At 42.3% G+C, this 21004-nt stretch overlaps 2 protein-coding genes and 1 long non-coding RNA gene across 3 annotated transcripts; 2 read left to right on the forward strand and 1 right to left on the reverse strand.

Annotated features, from left to right (window-relative positions):
• Positions 1 to 397: 397 nt before the first annotated feature.
• On the forward strand, positions 398 to 2840 carry LOC130388696 (interferon-induced transmembrane protein 5-like). The gene is made up of 2 exons (XM_056598165.1): positions 398 to 747; positions 2570 to 2840. The coding sequence occupies exons 1-2, from the start codon at positions 544 to 546 to the stop codon at positions 2789 to 2791; spliced, it is 426 nt and encodes a 141-aa protein (XP_056454140.1). The 5' UTR covers positions 398 to 543; the 3' UTR covers positions 2792 to 2840.
• A 2775-nt stretch (positions 2841 to 5615) lies between these two features.
• LOC130388707 (uncharacterized) lies at positions 5616 to 13014 on the reverse strand. Its single transcript, XR_008896455.1, has 3 exons — positions 12863 to 13014; positions 12527 to 12624; positions 5616 to 6118 (listed from the first exon to the last, which is right to left on the reverse strand). It is a non-coding gene; the product is annotated as an uncharacterized LOC130388707 (long non-coding RNA).
• Positions 11074 to 20989, forward strand: LOC130388694 (uncharacterized oxidoreductase YjmC-like). Its single transcript, XM_056598163.1, has 11 exons — positions 11074 to 11212; positions 16249 to 16397; positions 17100 to 17288; positions 17511 to 17572; positions 17770 to 17823; positions 17980 to 18078; positions 18410 to 18545; positions 18912 to 19030; positions 19435 to 19530; positions 19985 to 20095; positions 20362 to 20989. The coding sequence occupies exons 1-11, from the start codon at positions 11205 to 11207 to the stop codon at positions 20425 to 20427; spliced, it is 1089 nt and encodes a 362-aa protein (XP_056454138.1). The 5' UTR covers positions 11074 to 11204; the 3' UTR covers positions 20428 to 20989.
• The last annotated feature ends 15 nt before the right edge of the window (positions 20990 to 21004 follow it).

Raw genomic sequence — 21004 nt, forward strand, 5'->3', positions numbered from 1 at the left:
TTTACATACAAAGACACACACACACACACACACACACACACACACACACACACACACACACACACACACACACACACACACACACACACACACACACACACTTCGTGGGCCCTTCATCATAAGCATTTGCGATAAGGACTTTACGTTTTCCGACCAACTTTCTCTCTCTCTGTTTCACCTTCTTACTTTAACATTCTTTACATCTTTCCTCCATGTTCTTGCTCCCTTCCTCCGTCCCTGTCCTCTTCTCTAATCCCCTCCTTCCTTCTTTGCTTCCATGATCCTTCCTCCATGTCACCCATCCTCCCTTTCCCTTGGTCTCCCAGCATGTTCATAGTCTATCTACGGACCAACCACATAATGACAGACCTGCTCTGTCCACTCCCAGGCACCACCCTTTCCATCGGGGCATATAAATCTCTTGGGATAGCCCCCCCCTATCCCACCATTCTCCTCAAGACAACCATCCACGGGCAATACTACAGGGCCAAGTCCTTCTCGAACCGAGCCATCCGAAGTCACACGTAAAAGACGCCAGGCGCTATGGATAACCACTCGTACAACTACCCCTCGGATTGCACCCCGCTCACCAAGTCGGCCCGCAAGCCGGCCGGCTCCACGGTGGTGAACATGGGTGGTGCGGAGGGCAAGTGTGCGCCACGGGACTACCTGGTGTGGTCGCTGTGCAACACCCTCTACGTCAACTTCTGCTGCCTGGGCTTCATGGCACTCATCTACTCCATCAAGGTGAGGTGTGGGTTAGAGTAGAGACGCCTTGTGGCGCTGGATTATCCATCGGCACTTCATGACCCACGACCAGAGAGAATATAGATTGTCTGATGATTTCTAATAGCACTGTGCTTCTTAAAACACAGCCATGTGTGCCGTTTGATGTCGGTCGTTTCTTTGTATAGTTGTAGTTTATTTTGTTCTGTAGCATCACAATATGTGGTACTGTGGGAGAGTTTGCCACCTGTGAACTGGAGACAGCTTACTGCCAACGGAGCCCTGCTTTTAACTTTGGAAGTCTACAGTAGTAACGCCTCTGTTTGTCTCGCTGTGTCTCCTGCTTTTACCTCGGACAAAACAATCCTCATGCCAAACCAATTTGAGTCAGCCTTGCATTGTTTATCTTCAAAAAATAAAAAAGCAGAATTATATACCAATTTTTAACTAATTGAGAAATAAAGATAATTAAAACAAACTTTTTGGGGGGAATAAATAAATAAGTTTAAGAATGCGTATCACAGTTTAGCCCTACTTTTCAGCACTTATCAGTAACTGACTGGTCTCTGTTTTGTCTAGGAAGTATTCTAAATTTCAATAAAAAAAATTGCATACATTTATTAGTATAAATAAGCATTTAGTTTGGCATCTCCTGCTCCCACTTTTTCCAGCCTATACCTCAGCCAGGTCTAAAACTGTCCTGGCACAACTTTGTGAGCCAAGGTTTCCACTGTTTACAAGAGTGATGGAACAGGACTCAGACATTTAAAAAAAAAAAAAAAGCCCTTAAATTAACATTGCTAAAGATATATCATTTAGCGCAGCAAAGCCTATTCTTTTCTCCTTTTTTGGGTGGGGGACAATATTCATATTAGTAGACTCGGTCTAGGACACACAGAGAAGGAAGCTGCTGTTGTCCAAGCCACAGGAATGGCCCATGTAACCAAGGGGAAAACACACTGAAAATAAGCGACTTCAAAAGAAGATGCTTGAAAAGAGGACGCTTCGCTTCAAGGGAAGAGCTGTGTGTCGTGTAAACGGGTGCGAGTCTACTCCCAATGCTGCGTATCGGGGCTGCACCTGAAAGACAAAGTTACAAGAACATAATGTCACCGCAGATGGGTGTGTTCGACCTCGGAACGGGACCCATTGAAGGGCCCTACATGTGGTCCAGCTGGGGATCACAGGCCTTGTAATAGCATGGTGCTCAAATTAGAGGCAGAAGCCAAGTTAAAACGGTGTAATTGGTGTCTGCCTAATGGGCGAGTACTCTAGAGGAAATTAGAGATTGCTAGCTGGTCCCTCTGTGTGTAGCCACTGTAAAATATACACATATAGGTGGGGCTTGGAAAGAGATGTAATGTAAGTACAGCCTTACATTGGTTTTTCACAAGAACGTCTGGCCGAAATGGCCAGGGCTAGAGCCGAGCCTCAATGGGTTGGGGTCATATTTTCTTTAATCAGCGCGCTGTATATGTCCATTCTGTGTTTATATGTGGCTTTATCATTTCTGTGTAGATCTATATTCAATAGGTTAACTCCGCAGCATTTAAAACCTGTGTTCCAAATCTTTGTTTGTATCTGGTGTGTGTGTGTGTCTGTGTGTGTGTGTGTGTGTGTGTGCGTGCGTCCGTGCGTGCGTGCGTGTGTGTTTCTGAGAGAGTGCGTGTGAGTGTGTGTGTCTCCATCTGTATGTGTGTGTGTGTGTATGTGCGTGCGTGTGTGTGTGTTTGTGCGTGCGTGCATGTATATATGTGTGTGTTCGTGCATGCATGTCTGCATGTATTATTTCTCCATGTATGTTTGTGCGTGTGTCTACTCACGTGTCTTTGCACCCATCCAGGCCAGAGACCAGAAGACCCAGGGCAACCTGCAGCTGGCCCAGGAGTGCTCAGACAAGGCCAAGTGGTACAACATCCTGGCTGCGGGCTGGAACATGCTGGTCCCCCTGCTGGCCGTGGTGCTGCTGGTGCTCCTCCTGGTGCACCTGGGAACCTCCCAGGGCTCCTTCGACTTCTTCGGGGAGGACGGCTTCAAGAGCTTCATGAAGCTCTTCAGCTGGTAGACCAGAGCCGGAGCCGGAGAGAGAGAGAGGCTGGGCAGAGGCCTAGAGAGAGAGGGAGGTGGAGGTGGAGAGGGAGGTGGAGAGGGAGAGGGAGAGGGAGAGGGAGAGGGAGAGGGGGAGTAGGTGAGATACACATGGGGGGAAGTAAGAAAGGGGAAGAGAAATCACATACAAGGTCCAAACCATTGATGACAGTGTTTATATCAGATATGTGTTACAGGGTGTTGATATTTGCTGCCTCAACAGATAATAAGTGAAGTGAAACAAGAGGAAGATATTCGTCCAGAAATGCTAAGACCCATGCTAAGAACTTAGCTGAGGTTCCTACCTTTACCTACCTATTATATGTGTACCCATATTGATGTTTAGTAATTGATTAATATCTATGATACAATATTAATATCATTGAAATAGAAGTAAAAGGATGGAATTTAATAAAAACAGGTATGAAAATCTATTATCTGAAGTATTATCTGATATATTTAGTCACACATCATGGTCGAGGATGTTTATGTAGATAATAATCATGTGTTTTGTCAGTATTATTTAAACTTGCAATATGTCACTATTACTTAGCCATCATTTTTATCAAACATAATTTTAAATGATGAGAATCCAACCTATTCACACAGGACCCCTGACCACAGGATTTCTTCCCACTCAATCATGTGGAGAAGCAGGGAAGGTGTAAACATCTGAAGTGAAGAGTAGGAAGGACATGTAGAGCCACTACCTTTTAAAGAATCCATTGTAGTGGATGGGTTATGTAATCGTTGTTAATATTAATATTATAGATCAGTAGCAAGGATTCAATTTCAAAGAAAAAAACAAGCAAGAAGCTGCTTTATTTGTTATTTATTTATATTTATGTTGAGGATCCATTTGGATAGGGGAGATATCTGTAGAAAGGAAACAAAGTGGGAACAGTGTGAATCCAGGACGGCAAGGAGAAATGTTAATTTTTATTATCACTCAGCTCATTTCGATTTTTGCTATTATGATTACTGGCCGCTTATTTGATTTTCCGTTTTACAGTCCTTGTCTTAATGTCAGTACTTTGTGAAGTCGGTTTGGGCTAAATAAATTGAATATAATGACAAATGTGTACAATTTAAAATCCTTTTTTACTCCTCGTTGGCTTATTGGAAATGCACCAAAATATGTCACGTTAGAATAAGCACGTCTCCGCTGCCCCTAAAGGGAAACATACCGTTACACTCAAATGTTTTTATTTCCATCTGTCCTTCTTGCAAGGCTGACACTGAGAACATGATGTACACGTTCCAAAATGGCCGTCATGGTGGGCGGCCATACCACACAAACAACGTCAAACGGGGGACTTTTGGACTTGAAGCTTTGTGAAGGCTCTGAGCCCGAGGCAGTTCTGCGAAGAGCTGGTGAGACGGGGCGGAATTCTTGTCCTCCTGGTTTTGCGAAGGCTGCGCTGCTCTGCCGCCTATAAACAGAACGTCTTATTTTGGGATGCTGTATAATTGAGCGCCGAGTTCTGCTAGGAAGGCAAACCACAGCTCTCGAAAAGAGGGAAGGAGGAGGAGGAAGAGAAGAGAGAGGAGGGAACGGTGAGGGGGAAGAGAGTAGAGGAGGAAGGGAGGAGGTAAGGAAGAGAGGAGGGGAGGGGTGAGAGGAGGAGGGCGAGAGAGGAGGGAATGGGGAGGAGGATTGGAGGAGAGTAGAGGAGGAAGGGAGGAGGGGAGGAGGAAAGGGAGAGAGGAGAGGAGAAGAGAATGGGAGGAGGATTGTAAGAAGCACATGAGATTAGGGGAGCCGAGCAGACTGGGCGGAGTCGAGGAGAAAAGTAAATGAGGAGCGGAGGAGAGGATAGTGGGGGAGAGGAGAGGAGCAGGAATAGGGGTAGAAGAGAGGGGAGCAGGATACAGATAAGAGGAAGGGAGGAGGAGAGCGAGAGAGAGGGGGGAATTTGATTCTCATAGGAATGGGATATTCTCATCGGCTTTGGGTTTTAATTACTGCAATTCAGAGATTTGCACTTGATCAGAGAGATTGGACAGGGTCTTGTCAGCCTCACACCTTGGCCTCGCAGGCTTCAAAGGAGAGAGAGGAGGAAAACAACATATGTCTGATTATGATAAGATATTTTTCTCTTTAACACTTCATAAGTGCCTGTAGCGTTGCTCCAACTTTGCTACCTCTACCACCAACATTAGTTTTAATAAAAAACGTTGTTGTTTGGCATCTTTAAATGACCATGACCATCTTTAAATGTATATCATTCAATATATGATATATATAAACACCCATCCATTAACATGCATAAGCCGAAATGGCTACCTCATGTCAAGCAGTCTATGTTCTCTCTGGAAGAAACTGTGTGTGTGCGTGTGCGTGTGCGTGTGCGTGTGCGTGTGTGTGTGTGTGTGCGTGCGTGTGTGTGTGGAGTCAGAGGATAGGAGAAAGCACGATGTAGTTTCAAAGGCAGCAGATAGGGGGCACTGAAGTCACACACACGTTACTTACACAGGCAGGCGCGCACACACACGCACACACACACACACACATAGATACACATTCAGTTAACAATTCATGTAATCTGTCACTTAAATCTAATAATTCATCGCAATCCTATCAACGTTCACATTTTTTTACTTAGTTCAAATATCAAGATTTCTAAAAAAAATATTATGCATGCAATGAACAATAAATGATTCCAGAATCCAAAACCAACAATCGACATGTAGTCTACATTTCCTGATTGATACTGTGGATATGGCTGGAATTTTACAAACGCTTCTCAAGTGCATGAAATTAGAATCTATGAATGAATCAATGTGTGGTTCTAAGTCAGTTTGGTTTTAACATCTAACTTTGGGAAGTTTTTAAAGCCTCGGGGAGCCTCTGTCTGGCCGGGTGTGTGTGGTAGCGTGCGGGGAAGGTGGTGATAGCATGGGAGGTTTTTTGATAAGCATTCTTTCTTTAATTCCAACATCGATGGATTAAGCAGCGTCTTATATTTCATGTAATCATAGTAACCCAAACAACTGGTTTCCTGTCCTGTGTTGCTTGCTTCATACAAAGCCCAACTTTTAATTCCCTGCAAGTTCAGACAATAGACTGAAGGTACAGAACAGAAGCATAGCCTTCATGCTGGAAAGGTGCGCCAGGCTAATAGTTGAGTTGACGTAATCAGCATCATCCGATCATCCATGGAGCGAATATAGAAGTATTGCAACAGGCAACGTGCATTTATTCTATGATGAAATTGAATGTGTTGTCTTGATGTACCATGTCCCATAGGGGTGGATCCTCTCTGATCTTAGTCACTGGATTAGGCCTCAGGAGACCTCAGACCTGTGGCAACACATAGTTTCAGGACAACAGAAAATGTGTTTCTGCGTTGGCACAAAGGTCGACTTTAACTGCATTCACACGCAATAGCTTAACATATGTCACAAACAACCAATCAAACGCATGGAAAAATGAGAACAAAAGGGGCACATTTAGATTAGAGTTCTTCAAAACGTTCTCTGTAAATATATTTATATTACATTTCTGTCATTAAACAGAGTTTTTCTTATCTAAAGTGTCATACAATTAGTACATTTGGGCGACAGTAAGTGAACCAACTATTCATTCCTGTGATTGTAAGTCAACCCTTCAATAAGATCAAGTGCTATTAGTAGTTACAATGCTAGATGATAGATGCCTTTTCCTTGTTTTACAAAGGGTTTAACCTTAGCCAAGCCATACAACAATGACAGCAATCATATCAAATTAATACAGGGTTAGTAGTACACAGCTGTTAAAATAAATGAATAATATGTACCCAAAAGAAAATTTTTACTCAGTATCGGCCGATCCTCAAGTTCCGGTATCGGAATCGGTATATGAGAAGGAATTGTATTGGAACATCTCTAATTGATATAATATGTAGGACTATATTATGGTGTTTTAAAATATTTCAAACAGTCATGGCAAATGGAGTTTATGATTGTTATTAGCACGATCTCAAGGTCCTGTTGATGTAAGGTACGCATAGTGTCTGTGGACATAGCAGCCGACAAAGAATAATTCAAGACACTCAGAACTAAATGGTCATATTATTTTCTGCGTCAGGTTAAGATGCTTCTCTAGTGGGCGTAATTTCCACTCTGGACGGTGGGGACAATGGGACATGTCCCCTCCTCTTTTCAAAATCCCGTTTGTGTCCCCCCCACTTTTTTAACCGCAGAAATCATGCTTATTTACAGTTTTGCCAGCCGTCAGATTCTGGCTGAGAATGTGAATTGATCTGCTGATTGAAAGGCCCTGATATATATAAAAAATATAGACTTGATTTTTTATTTTTTTTAATTAGTGTTTTATAATCTGGCATTTATCAAATAGCTGTGTGCGGAGACAGCAGTGAGGGCTGTCATCAGGGGGCGGGTAACGCTTTTTGTGAAGTCTGTCATTTTTCCATTTCACACGGAGGTGAATACGACGTGAAACGACACAAACAATGCGGGACTCACAAAAAACGTTATTATTTTATGTATTGCCTAATTGTATACCCAGGTGTGCCTTTAGTTGGCATTGTCCAGTAAAAGCAGATAATTTTCTCTCACACACACACACACACACACACACACACACACACACACACACACACACACACACACACACACACACACACACACACACACACACACACACACACACACACACACACACACTTTTGTGTAGTTAATCTATGTGATTCTGAGCTGAGTGAGTTTTGTACTCCATGTAGCCCAATCCAGTGCATGTTCGAATAGACTAGAGCAAATACTTTAAGGTGGTGTTTTGAGTTGTGCTGGGGTAGGTTGTTGCTCTCTGTTGTTGGAGAAAAGGCACATTAAAGTACAATGCTTGAAATCAGTAGCCCTGACTGTTCTGTTTGATTGTATACAGTCAGGTGTGTTAACTTGAGGCACTGTGAAATAGCATGAAAGCTCCATGGCTACTATGTTTTCTCACGTGAGAGAACTTGGGAAAGTTTCATTTAAATAAGATAGATATGTTAAGTTTGTATTTGCCGGCTGTTATGTGATAGGCTACTGAATCAACCAGACGGCAAAGCATAGTTATTGATATAAGCAAAGGGGCAGAATAGAAATGTTTATTTGTTTTAAAGTTATTTTACCTCGATAAATTGGTATCTCACATTGTCCCACACAGTCTTTGTCCCGAATCTGGTGCATTGTGATCTGGTCACCCTGTTCATATCAGAGATCAGGTGGAGGCGTGGCGGGTGCCTGTTCATGGCCTGACAATGTTAGATCACCTTACAGGAGGAAAATTATTATAACAGTAGCTTTTGTTCACTGACCTCTGTCCATACGATGAATGAATAAAGAAATGTTTTTTATATTAAAAGTTTGATTCATTTTGATCATGCATATTTATTCTGGCAGAATTTAGCATGATGACCAACTTAGTTATTTCCCGGGTTTTGTATTGGTTACCGTAGTCCCTAAATGTATGTAGAAATGCAGAAAATGGTAGCCTATTCAAATCGCAATTTTTTTTTGGGGGGGGGGGGGAGTACCCCCAGACCCCCCGGATTATTGTGTCCCCTCCACTTCTCAAACCAAAGTTACGCCCTGCACCTGAGGCTGGTTCAATGGCCGACAAGACACGCAGAAGTGGAATTATCGCCAATATTTTCCTGTAGAATGGACTGGCAGGGTATCAACAGGGCTTTCCTCCAGACTCAGCTCCACTACCACACTGTAAAAAATAAAAAGTTGGGCAAACTCAAAATTGCAAGGCAATTTACTGCAATAAATTTTTGAGTTTTGAGCCCATCAAAAACGTGATTTTCTTCTTTAGACAAACTTGAAAGTTAGTTATACCAACTAAGATTTTTATATTTTACAAACTCAAAAAAATAAGTCAGGGGTGTTAACTTAATATTTCAAATTAAGGTTAATATTATAAAAAATAAAAAAAAAACATTTCAAAGAATGCAAAACGAGTTTTAAGTTCACTTTATTAAAATTAATAATTTGAAACTTCCATTTTACATTTCTGAATGCCAGACAGCAATAGAACAAGCAACATGTAGCTAGTTCAGCAGCAGATAATCGCTGCCTAAATGCAGCAAACCAAAGAGCAGAACAAGTTTGACAGGTCAAACTTGTTCGTTGCTTCGTTTTATGTGTAGGGACCTTATGCTACTGCAGAGGTTTGGTGCTATTTTGAGCAATATTAGTGGTTAGAAAATGCTGATTTGGAAGCGTTCGCACTGCCCCTTATAACATAGAAGCCATTTGGGCTGTTAGCGTTGCTCCGGGCAAGCTCTATACTTAGGCTTATTTTATGTGTTTTCATGTCGGAGAAGACCCTGGGTTCAATTTTCTCCGGAATTACACTTTAATGAAAACAGGCATATTGTGTAGTTTGGGTCAATTGGCTGAACACCTGCATAGTGCAGTAACTTTTTGAGACATTATTTAGACAAAAGGAAAACTTTGAACTAGCCTTTTATAATGCCTGGTAAGCCTGCAGCGTTCTTTCAGATGAATTTCTGCCCCTCATAGAAGCCATTTGGACTGTTAGCGTTGCTCTTATTTAAGAGGGCTTATTTTATGCGTTTTCATTGCGAAAAAGACCCTGGGTTCAATTTTCGCCTTTTGACCTGGGTTTCAAGGCTAAAGTTTTGTATGTTTTAATGTTTTTCTTAACCATTGTGGGCTGCGCAAGATTACCCAAATTCCACTGCAATTTTCGTTTTTACAGTGCAGTGTCTGATCATCCACCTCTGTGTTTTGCTGAACCAAACCCTTCTCTCAGGGCATGTCTTAGCAGGCTCGGTACACAGTTTTGCATAATGAACAACCACTGAGGTGAGATATTACATATTGCATAATTTCTTAACCAAATTTCACGGTAGTTGATGCTGTCTGGAATACTTCCCAACGATCGGAGTGAATCCAGATTAATTGGGTTCTACACGCGTGTTACCCATGGCGTATAAGCAGGATCATCCTGTCCCCAGCACCCCCTGTTCCCCCTACAGAACACTTTGTACCCCATGATGAGGAAAACACCAACGAGTGAATGTGTTGTGAGTATGGCTGACAAACGATTACATTTTTCAATTGCGTAGTATTACTGAGTCAACTCACGATTAATCAAAAAATGTAGGCTAAATTACATTTGAAATCCACTCCATTTAAGTTAAATGACATTATCAAATGGAATGAAACATTATCATTAATGTACTTAAAGAGATACTTCACCGGTGGGAATATGAAGGTTTTATGAATTAAATAATTCAATGTATTATAAATGTGAAAAAAAAATTGAAATCGGTTCATCCTAGCCTGAAAAAAGGCAGAAAGAGTGTTTTCATGGTCTCTCTGGCTCAAAGTAAGAAAACCTCCAACTACCACAGTGCATTGCGCTCGCTGCCCCGCCCACCTGTCGGTCTCCCGTACGCGAGCTCCCGCCCCCTCTCATTCCTTATTGGTGGAAAAATTTGCCACCAAGTCTGTTGTAGTCCTCGGCCCTTATAAGGGACAAGAGGTTTCTCCCGAAATGATGTCAAACGCGTCATTTGACGTCATTTCGGGAGAAAATTAGATGAGAAAAAATGGGCCAAGGGGAGACTGGTTTAGACTGATATTTATTTATATTACAATATCGATTTTATAATGATAGAACGCCGGGTCTATGGGTGAAGTATCCCTTTAATAAGCAATAGAGAGGACGAATTGTAAGCACAAGGTATGCAATTGCGATAATACGTACATTTGAATTATAATCCTAATAATTACAGATTGTATAAGAGCAGCGCAGACAGGCGCAGACAAGCTGAGGATGACACACAAATATTGTTTTTTGGAACACACACCCATGGGAAGATACACAACCATAAAGCAGAACTCCTGCCCACAATAATCTAATAAAGCTTGCAAAGGAAGAAAACACCAACAAGTGTGTGGAGCAGTAAGACAGAGAGCCGAGCGAGGATATGGGACGGGTCATAGCGGGTTCTCGTTTAACGAGCCGTTAATTGCTTAGGTTGGGGGGACATGTTCATACTGCTGTCAGCACCAAAGTTCCTGTTTGAATTATTTAGGATTGAGGCAATTCAGCAAATGGTGAGCTATATAGATGCATCTATACCTGGTTGTTCCAATTAGCTTACAATAAATATCAATAATTGCGTTGTCTTTAATGTTCAAAGAGGTCGCATATGGTGAACTTGATCTTCCGGAACGGCAGATCCTCCATCCCCCGAGGCCTCATATCAGACACGCCCACAGAGACGGCAATGACACCGCCGGGCGGGCTTGACAGTTACCGGGTGTTTCCACGCACCGGCTGCACAGCTGGTTGGGAAGGAGTTCACCTTGGATCATTATACCAACCACGCTTATTAAAGCAAAGCAGGAACCTTTCAGTCAACATGAGCAGGTAACGTCTGAACTGTATTTAATAAGGATAGCAAGGATGCGCACGCCTTTGCAACTTTTTTATAACCATGCTTTATCGATTATGTTTATATTTATTTATTTAGCCAATGTTTGCGAAGAAGTAGCCGCTAAAGCGTTAGCGAATAAATGAAATGGAGCAAACTATTGGCTATTCGAGAGGTTTAATCAATGGGTCTAATCGAATTAAAAGGACCAAATGATGGTGAGATGGCGAGATCTAGTTAAATCACACACCCCTATAGCAGTGATGAGAAGGATATTGGGGTGTTCAACTTGAATAATCAAACTTGTCATGTTAAAATAATGGGCAGCGTCTTCCGGGAGTCCGCAACACTTCAAAATATGATTTATATATCTAATATATAGGCTATATATGTATATAAACTTCAGAAGGGTATTTTTTTTATAGGCCTAGTTGCCCATTAATTTAGAGATTTTGATTTTGTGTCAAGCTGCGCATTTCTCCACATGCTGCGCGCACATCTGAAAAGGCGAAGGCCTTTTGAATGAGAACGCCTGCAGTAGCCTACTGAGATGTCATCATTTAGGCTATAAACGTTTTTGACGCGTAAACTAAATGTGAAGATCCACCTAATCAATGTAATTCTGGATATATTTCCTATCTTGGAAGAAATGGATTAGGCCTATCACTAGGCCTAGTATTTATGAAATAATATTTTGATTTTTATTGCTTGTTTATTCACTTTTGGTTGAAACTTGTGACGAAATAAATTAACATAGGCCTACAACATTACATAATACGCGCATATGGTCTTTGCGTCTGCGGTTACTCGTTGACTTGAGGTAGAACATTCAGTCTATTGCCTTGGATTATATTAATATTTAAAAAAAGGTTTGAGGCCTCGGTAAGAGATTTTCCATTGTGTTTGTTTGTTTTCTTTTTCATGATTCAGTAATTTCAGCCATTGGTGTGGAGGTGATGTTTCTTCTTGCCCAATTCCATGCCCCTTGAGTCTTAACATATTGATATGCACGGGGTCTTTAAGTTTGAATTTGCACCGTCCTCTACCGTTGTAGTTCTAATAACTAACGTTTAACAATACAAATATAAATAAATGTTCTTTCAAAAAGTCTCATGCGTTCCATAAAGTCCACCATACAAATGCTTTTATTCTACATAGATGCACCAGATTTGATAAGATAACACTATTCATTTTAGGTTACAGCAGAGCAGCAGTCCAGGAAGAGATAAGATACAACACAATGCAATAGGCCTACATAGTGATAAAGTAATGCTAAGTAAATGCTAAAATAAATGTTAGTTTGCACTCACCACCTTGCGGTCAGAGGTCACCATGCCTCTTTCCCTATAGCCCATCAAGGGAAAATCGGACTAGGGTTTGTTATCCTCCTGTTCCTGCAGAAGTAGGCCTACGGACACAGGCACCATGTCGGGGGTCAAATTATGTATGTGTTCTCAGAGTACGGCCCAACCACACAACATGAGGCAGCCAGCTTCTCAGAATCTATGGAATAGCTGCCCTGGGAGTTAACAAGGTTACCTATTAAGGGTTTAAGTAACTTGGATTTGACAGTTGTTTCAGAACCAAGGTTAATTTTTGATATTGTCTCTGTTCTGAGATTGGGCTTAGGACATCCTGTGACTTACATTATATTCCAAACGAGTGTTCATAAGCAGCTCCCATAATCATGTTTCAGTATTTTGTATTGTCAAACCGAGGTAAGGGCAAACTGTAGCCTGGTTCTACCAGACTCTCGTACTTCACTTCATTTCATTTCATTTGTACAGAGAGTCTGGACCTAATCAATTGACAAACGTTAACTCACTTGAAGGCGGGTGTCTGTTGAAGTTTAAAATGATTGGATCTGCCCAGTGCCACTCTGGATCTGCCATAACCAATCGCTAACGTTTGGTTGTGACGTATGTCATGCGCCGGGAATCACGCGCAGGTTGTACACAAACCAAACACCTTGCGCGTCTGCACGAAAATGTCCGTCAACGACAGCTGCAGGTTTTGTTCGTCGAATTTAATTTATCAGGGAAAAATTGCACATTGTAAATCAACTACCGACCTACAACAACATCTCAAACTGGCGCACGACTTTATCGTCATTGTTCTCAGACACGCCCTCTGTTCGCTGATTGGGCGCCGCTGAGGCGGCGCCAGAAATCCAAATTACATACAGCAGGTCCAGACCTAGTACTGAAGGGAAATTCAAATTGAGCGGAAGTACTTAGGCGGGCGGAGCCACGCTAGGCAAACTGACCAGGTAGCATTCCAACTATAGTGCCAGCTAACTATATTCAGTGTTCACACACCGCTGTGCAATCTCACAGACTTAGAGATTGAGGCACCCTGTTAGAAAATCATGGCTGCATTATATAGATAATATAAAAGATAGTACTTAATTCTAAATGTAGAGCAACTTTCCAATACTTTGAGACGAACAGCTAGAAGAGAAAAGGCTATCTGGCCAGGGCAGTATGGATGCGCTTACTTGGGTTGGACAAAATAAAGATACAGCTATGGGAGCTGTTAAATACTTGGTTGTGATATAATGGATGTCAATGGATGGCCAACAGAAACATTTGAAACGTGTCTACACAGCGGGAGGAGGGGAGTTGAACAAACAAGAGCTTATTTACATCTTCACATAGACAATGTGAATAATTAACCTGGGGTCTTAAGGCCTACATTTTTTTTTTTTTGGTTCCGGTTTCCGACCGACCATGTCAATTTACAATAACCCTTTATTTTTAAGCTGTAAAAAAAAACCCTTTTTTTTTTTTTGATGCGAACTATAATTACGTTTTGATACAGCACCTCTTCATTCTATACAAGGATGAGTGAATTTTCTTGCTTTTAAATGAAAACAACCTACCTATCATTCGCTGCCGCTGGAAAAAATAAAATAAAAAAATTAATTAAATTCCCTACCTACCCATGACCTCAACTGACAACCAAAAGGAACCAAACTTTTTTTTTCTTTAGGCCCAAATATAACCAGCTTAATCCTATGACCAGGATCAATCTTTCAATCAATTGGTCACTGAATGTCGCTGATCCAATCGCATAGCCTCACCACCTTAGCCATTTGCACCATGTTTAACAAAGTTAAACTTTGGTCCCGCCCCTTTTCTGTCAGGAGGCGAGTAGTTGGGGTGAATAAAGAGCAGTGTACAATATACAGTAAGAAGGGATTTGAAATTTAGGAGATTATCAGACTTTAAGGCTATTTCCCAACAAACTGTAATAAATTGTTACCCCTTGGTGGGGGATAGCTGTTGAATCAGTGTAGTTATGCGCACTGTTATGGCTAAAGAAAAATGGCTATTTTGCATAAATGCTATTTGTTCTATTGGGGATTCAATTAGTTCTTGAACAGTCTGGCTAACTGCTTCTTTTTTTAGCAAATCATAACTTTAGTCCAGTATCACACAAATGGCAAACTCTTGGTGCAGACTAGAGACCGAAACAATTAAGAATGTTATGGACGTTTGCAACCAGAACATTCAGTTACCAAGCACAAGGCACAGGGCCATCCATCTGGATGTGATTGTGGTACATTCCATCCCTTTTAACTAGCTTCTTCTGCATTACGGAAAGAGACGTACCAACACCAAAACAAAGGAAATGCAGAAGAACCATTTTATTTCTACATTGGCCTTTCAAAACAGTCCATAATATTATTATCGTTCTTGATATCTCCTTCTTTGTGTTCTTTCGCATCTCTGACAATCAAAATCATAGCGATGGGCTGAGCCATTAGCCATCACTCTAAATGGCTCTAGGGGTGGCTACTTAGCGCCGGCTTACCTAGTCACTGATGGGTTGCATAATCTGCCCTGGCACTTCACAAGGAGGTTTTTAGGATTCGTTTTAGGATGCCAGGGTACAAGACGGCTACCATGGCACCTTCGGTTAAGATAAGGCTTCGTTATACCTCAAACGTTAACCAGGCTATCAATAAAATGGCTCTTTTTGTAGTGTAGTGCCATAGATTTAATTAAATTTGTACAGGTTTTTGTCTATTTATATGCTTATGCCTCTAGGGCATATTTTATTGTTTGTAATGAAAACACATGGATGTTTTGAGTGTCTTGTTTTGCAGATCGGTGTTCATTCGTCATCATCGGGGGGGGGGCATGGTTCCCTGGAACCATGCCCTGGAACATGTGCTTCAAATGTTCTCGATCTTTACTATTTAACAATTCTAATCTGGAAGTGGCTTTCTGGGTTTGGCACTATTTATCGTTTTTTTTTTTTTTTTTTTTCGCACACATAAACATTTTATCAGTGATTAACCTTTTGGAAGTTTTGACAAAATGCAACTGTCCCGTCCCTTTAAAATCAACGATGATGGATTTTGAAATTCAGTTTGTAATTTTTTGCTTTGGAACTTGGTACTTTGTGTCTGTGTCTGCTGAACATTTTAACATCTCACCCCTGAAAGAAAACACATACCTACAATTTAATTTCAAACATTAATATTAGCTTTTTCATCCTTTTAAATTGTTTGCCGATCTTGGTGTTTATGCACTATGTAGATTTTAGTGATGTATTGGTTAGTAAAGAATTCATTCTCTCAGAGAAGGAAGCCTCAGGATCATTTCCACTACAGAATCAGTGCAGAGCAGAGACTGCCCTGAGCTTTGAACCCTCGGCCATCACACTTCCAACCCTTGCAGGGCATGGGAATGACTGGTGTTTCATCCTAAGCCTCCTCCACTGGGGGTATGGAAGACTCTCAAAGCTCCTGGTTGTCCCTGTTCTCTGATACACGTGGAAATGCTCTGTAATGGCTGAACGTTTCAAAAGTTTAGTTTGTTGTAAAAAGAAAACACAATGACAAAAGGTTTTAAGACAGAGGGTCTACTGGACGTCTGGTCTGGTAGAGCAGAGAGTAAATTGTGTATTGGAACTGGATGTATTGCTCTTATGATGACTGCTGTTCACCGTGCACATGATGATGACGGTGAACTGAACTGGAGGTTAAAACTCTGTTGTGTCTCCTCCCTGGGGTGGGGGGCAGGTGTCTGATCAGCCAGGCGGAGGTGTTGAGCTTCATAGAGAGATGCATGACCGCCGTGGGCACCAAGGCCCATCATGCTAAGAGCCTGGCCCAGGTGCTGGTGGAGGGGGACTGCAGGGGCCACTACAGCCACGGGCTGAACCGCATGGGTCCGTACACACACAGACACACCGGGATACAGGCCCACGGCCACACAGACACACAGACACACCGGGATACAGGCCCACGGCCACACAGACACACAGACACACCGGGATACAGGCCCACGGCCACACGGACACACAGACACACCGGGATACAGGCCCACGGCCACACGGACACACAGGCACACCGGGATACAGGCCCACGGCCACACGGACACACAGACACACCGGGATACAGGCCCACGGCCACACGGACACACAGACACACCGGGATACAGGCCCACGGCCACACGGACACACAGACACACCGGGTTACAGGCCCACGGCCACACGGACACACAGACACACCGGGTTACAGGCCCACGGCCACACGGACACACAGACACACCGGGATACAGGCCCACGGCCACACGGACACACAGACACGCAGGGAAGGTTGAGTCTTTGGGCGTTTCCCATTTTTACCGACTAGCCTGCTGTTGTCTCTGCCTGTAGGGCATGTGTGTGTTTATATAACCAAACCACAAGCTCCCATGCACCGACCGTTTCCGTTGTCACTCCGAATAACACGTCAAAGTCCTCCAGTCACTTGCTGGGGTTTGCATATTTAGCCTCCAATATCTGGTGACGTCCAGACTACCAGGATCTCAAACTCACGTCCGCGTGTGTTGTTTGTTGTTGTGGTTGTTGTTGCTTGTTTCATTCTAGACATGTATGTGAAGGACATCGAGTCGGGCATCTGCTCAAAGGAAGGAGAGCCGGTGGTGGAGAAGGAGACGGCCGCCACGGCGTTGGTGGACGGGAGGAACCTTCTGGGCCCCGTGGTGGGCAACTACTGCATGGACCTGGCCCTGAAGAAGGCCAAGGACACGGGCATCGGCTGGGTGGTGGCGCACGGTGAGTCCTGGTGGTCCGGGGAGGTACTGCACCCCAAACCTGGAAAAGTAAAACCTATAAAAGTCCTCCACTTATTCAGTGATTTTAGGAATGCAGTATTTAAAACGTTTTTATTTATTTTGTGTGTGTGTTTCCTACGTTTACACTGAAGTACAAACGGGTGTATTGTTGTTGCAAGGAAAGTGAATAGAATGTGAATTTCTATTCTGTGTGTTTCCTCAGGTTCCAACCACTACGGTATTGCTGGATACTACGCAATGCAGGCTCTTAAAGAAAACATGATTGTGAGTAAGACATGAATCCTAATGTATTTTCCATTGATGTGGTCTTTGCATGTGTTGTATAATAATAACTAAGGTCTGAACTTCTGTGATGAGACTGTTGTTTTTTCCTATATGAATAACTGTGTTACACCATATGCTTCTTTAAAGCCATGTCAGTTGACGCACTTTTGTTGATAATGCTGATTTTCCCCGCACAGGGCATGTCGTTCACCAACACCTCCCCACTCGTGGTCCCCACTCGTGGCAAAGAGGTGGGAGAAACAGACAGAGAGGGCTTCTAACAGTGAGGCTTACGCCTGGAACTCAATAACATACCAGGACCATGCATAAGAATCACGTGCCAACGGGATTCTGAATATTATAAGCCTCTACGTTTGTCATTCAGAAGTGTGAACGTCTGTTTCTAGTGCACCCTGGGAACCAACCCCATCAGTGTGGCGGCTCCAGCCAATGACGGGGACAGCTTTGTGTTGGACATGGCCACGTCCGCCGTGGCACTAGGGAAGGTAGAATTCTGAACTATACTGGGACCAAATTAATTAATCAATCAATCAATATCCTTTGTCTAACCAGAGGAAAATGTATTGAGATTAAAACTCTCTTTTCCAAGAATGAACTGGCCTTAAAAAAAAAAAAAAAAAAACCTAGATCAATATCTGCACCTCGTGTGTGTGTGTGTGTGTGTGTGTGTGTGTGTGTGTGTGTGTGTGTGTGTGTGTGTGTGTGTGTGTGTGTGTGTGTGTGTGTGTGTGTGTGTGTGTGTGTGTGTGTGTGTGTGTGTGTGTGTGTGTGTGTGTGTGTGTGTGTGTGTGTGTGTGTGTGTGCGCGCGCGCGCAGGTGGAGCTTCATGATCGCCGTGGAGACTCCATCCCAGTGGGCTGGGGCTGTGACGCCGAGGGGAATCTGACCCCAGACCCCAAGAAGGTCCTGCAAGGAGGTGGCCTGGTGCCGATCGGTGGCAGCGAAGCTACCGGTCAGTCAACTGATATGAAATAGACTGCCACCAGGGGTCGCCAGAGCCTTTTTCTTTTTTGGATCATGCTAATTATTTAGAGAGCTATTATCGTTTTTTATTTATTTATTTTTATTTATTATTCATTTATGAATGTATTTTATTTATTCATTCATATTTAGACTGGAAATATACATATATTTGTAGGGGAAATAAAGACAGAGAACAGAGAACAGAGAAAATGCACCTTATTTATTTTGTCCCCAAAAATTCTTTGCCACAAAATGTTGGGAAAGAAACCCCAGCGTGGATTGAAATGTCCATCGTATTGATGCTGACACGATCCTGTGTTCTCTCCTGCACTCCTGGAATGGTCTCTGTGTCCAGGGGGCTACAAGGGCTATGGTCTTGGCATGATGGTGGAGGTGTTCTGTGGCATCCTCTCTGGAGCTCAGTACAGCAAACACGTCCGCACCTGGAAGGTGACCGACCGCGCGGCCAACCTGGTACGTTACACTGCTTGCTGATTGGCTTTTTCATTTGATGCTGTTGACATAAGTGATTTTTATTGTTATTTCTTTCTTGCCCGTTTGTTTTCTTTATTTCTTTATTATAATAAAATAAATAAATGAATGTCCAATCTTTTCTTTATTTATTTTCGGTTGTTGTCTTTGTTTATTAATCTTCATGCTTTTCAGTTTAGATGTGGCTCTAAAATCACAATTTTCTTCGTATTGTTTTCCAATTTATGCCTTTTTATGTGACTTACAATCTGTGAATGGGACAATGTTGTTTATTTTACATAAACAACAAAAGAAAAGCACTCCAACAAACATCTAACCTTCAACACTCGAGATGAATGATGTTCTTGAGCCGTAGTTCGTCTGACAGTGTGCTCTGGTTCCTGCAGGGCCAGTGTTTTGTGGCCATCAACCCAGAGAGCTTTGCTTCTGGCTTCACCGACAGGATGTCAGACCTTCTGTCCATACAGAGAAGTCTGGACCCTGTGAGTAACACTCACTCACTCACTCGTTCAGTCTCAGTCAGTGCGTATACATGCAGAGTCATAATCGGGTAAATAAATGAATGAGACCTCAACAGGACTTGTAAAATGCATGTGAACACCTTTATCCGATCTCCTTCGCACAAAAATCAACACATGAACGGACAAGCGAAATCGGATAAGAACACATAGATAACTCGTTCATTGTCGGCTTTCTACCTTTCTATACTGTAAGAAAAGCACTGTTTGATGCGTTTCCCTCTGAACTCTGTTTTTGTTTTTATAAATCAAATCCACTAACTAGCTGAATGATAAGGAAAGCTGCAGGTGGAACTCACCTCAAATAGGTCAGAAAAAGCGCCCCCTTATGGCGAAAATAGTTATTGCAACTGATGCTCTGGCTGACGAAGTGACGATGATGTTGCTTCTACTTATTGGCACCTGTTTGCCCCACCAGGCCACCCCTGGTAGTCCAGTGCTGGCTGCTGGGGATCCAGAGAGAGCTCACCTGGAGGAGATCAAAGAGTTGGGTGGAATCCCCTACCACTTGAACGTGGTTAACTTCATGGTAATGGCACTACGCAACCACCCTAGAAAGAACTAGAACTTATCATCAGTTCTGATTTATCCCTTCTGTATCACTAAGCACATTTCAAAATACCTGAAATGTAATCAACTAATTTAATTAAAGACGACTAACTTTTTACTTTTCAAATTATTATTTTGACCCAATATTTTTAAAACATGTGTCACTGCATATAATTCTTGCTCTTAGTAATAATTTATAAACTGGACTAACCACCATTTGTGTTATACTTTTTGTGTTATTTTTAGAATGATTGTGGCAAGAGAGTAGGAGTCATCCAACTGCTGCCGTGCGATAAGCTCATCTCCAATTAGGTATCTTAACCAATGGCTTTCATGAAACCACTGTGTCTCTTGGACTGTTACTGTGAGACCCAAGGAGCAAGCCTACTCACAGCAATGCATCATGGGATGTACCCATGTTGTTGTTTTTAAGCCATTAAGGCTGTCTTTTAGAAAAAATTATTGTACAAGTACATTAGAAGGGGTAACACTTCATGTTTTTAACGGTTACATTGATTTTAAATTCAAATATAAGAACGTATACGGAAATGTACTGAGGTTCCTCTTTCGAAATGACGATTCTATATTTAGCACAACATCTTGTATGACTGAAAATGTTGTACATTTTGTTGCAATAATATGGTATCTTGTTTCAATCACTGGCATGTTAATTGCACACAAATTAAGAAAAAGACGGATTTCATTTTTATGTTTGCTTCTGCGCTTATCTCTGCACCTTTTTCACATGCTATTTTATGGAAAATGCACTCGAAAGCCATTTTACAATGTCCTTAAACTTTAAAAACAAAGAAATAATATTATTTGTATAATATTATAATATATATTGTGGTAGGTTTTAAGACCCAAAAATGACCCTGAAAGTATACAT

This window comes from Gadus chalcogrammus, chromosome 9, assembly GCF_026213295.1.
Source record: "Gadus chalcogrammus isolate NIFS_2021 chromosome 9, NIFS_Gcha_1.0, whole genome shotgun sequence".
Lineage (NCBI taxonomy): Eukaryota > Metazoa > Chordata > Actinopteri > Gadiformes > Gadidae > Gadus > Gadus chalcogrammus.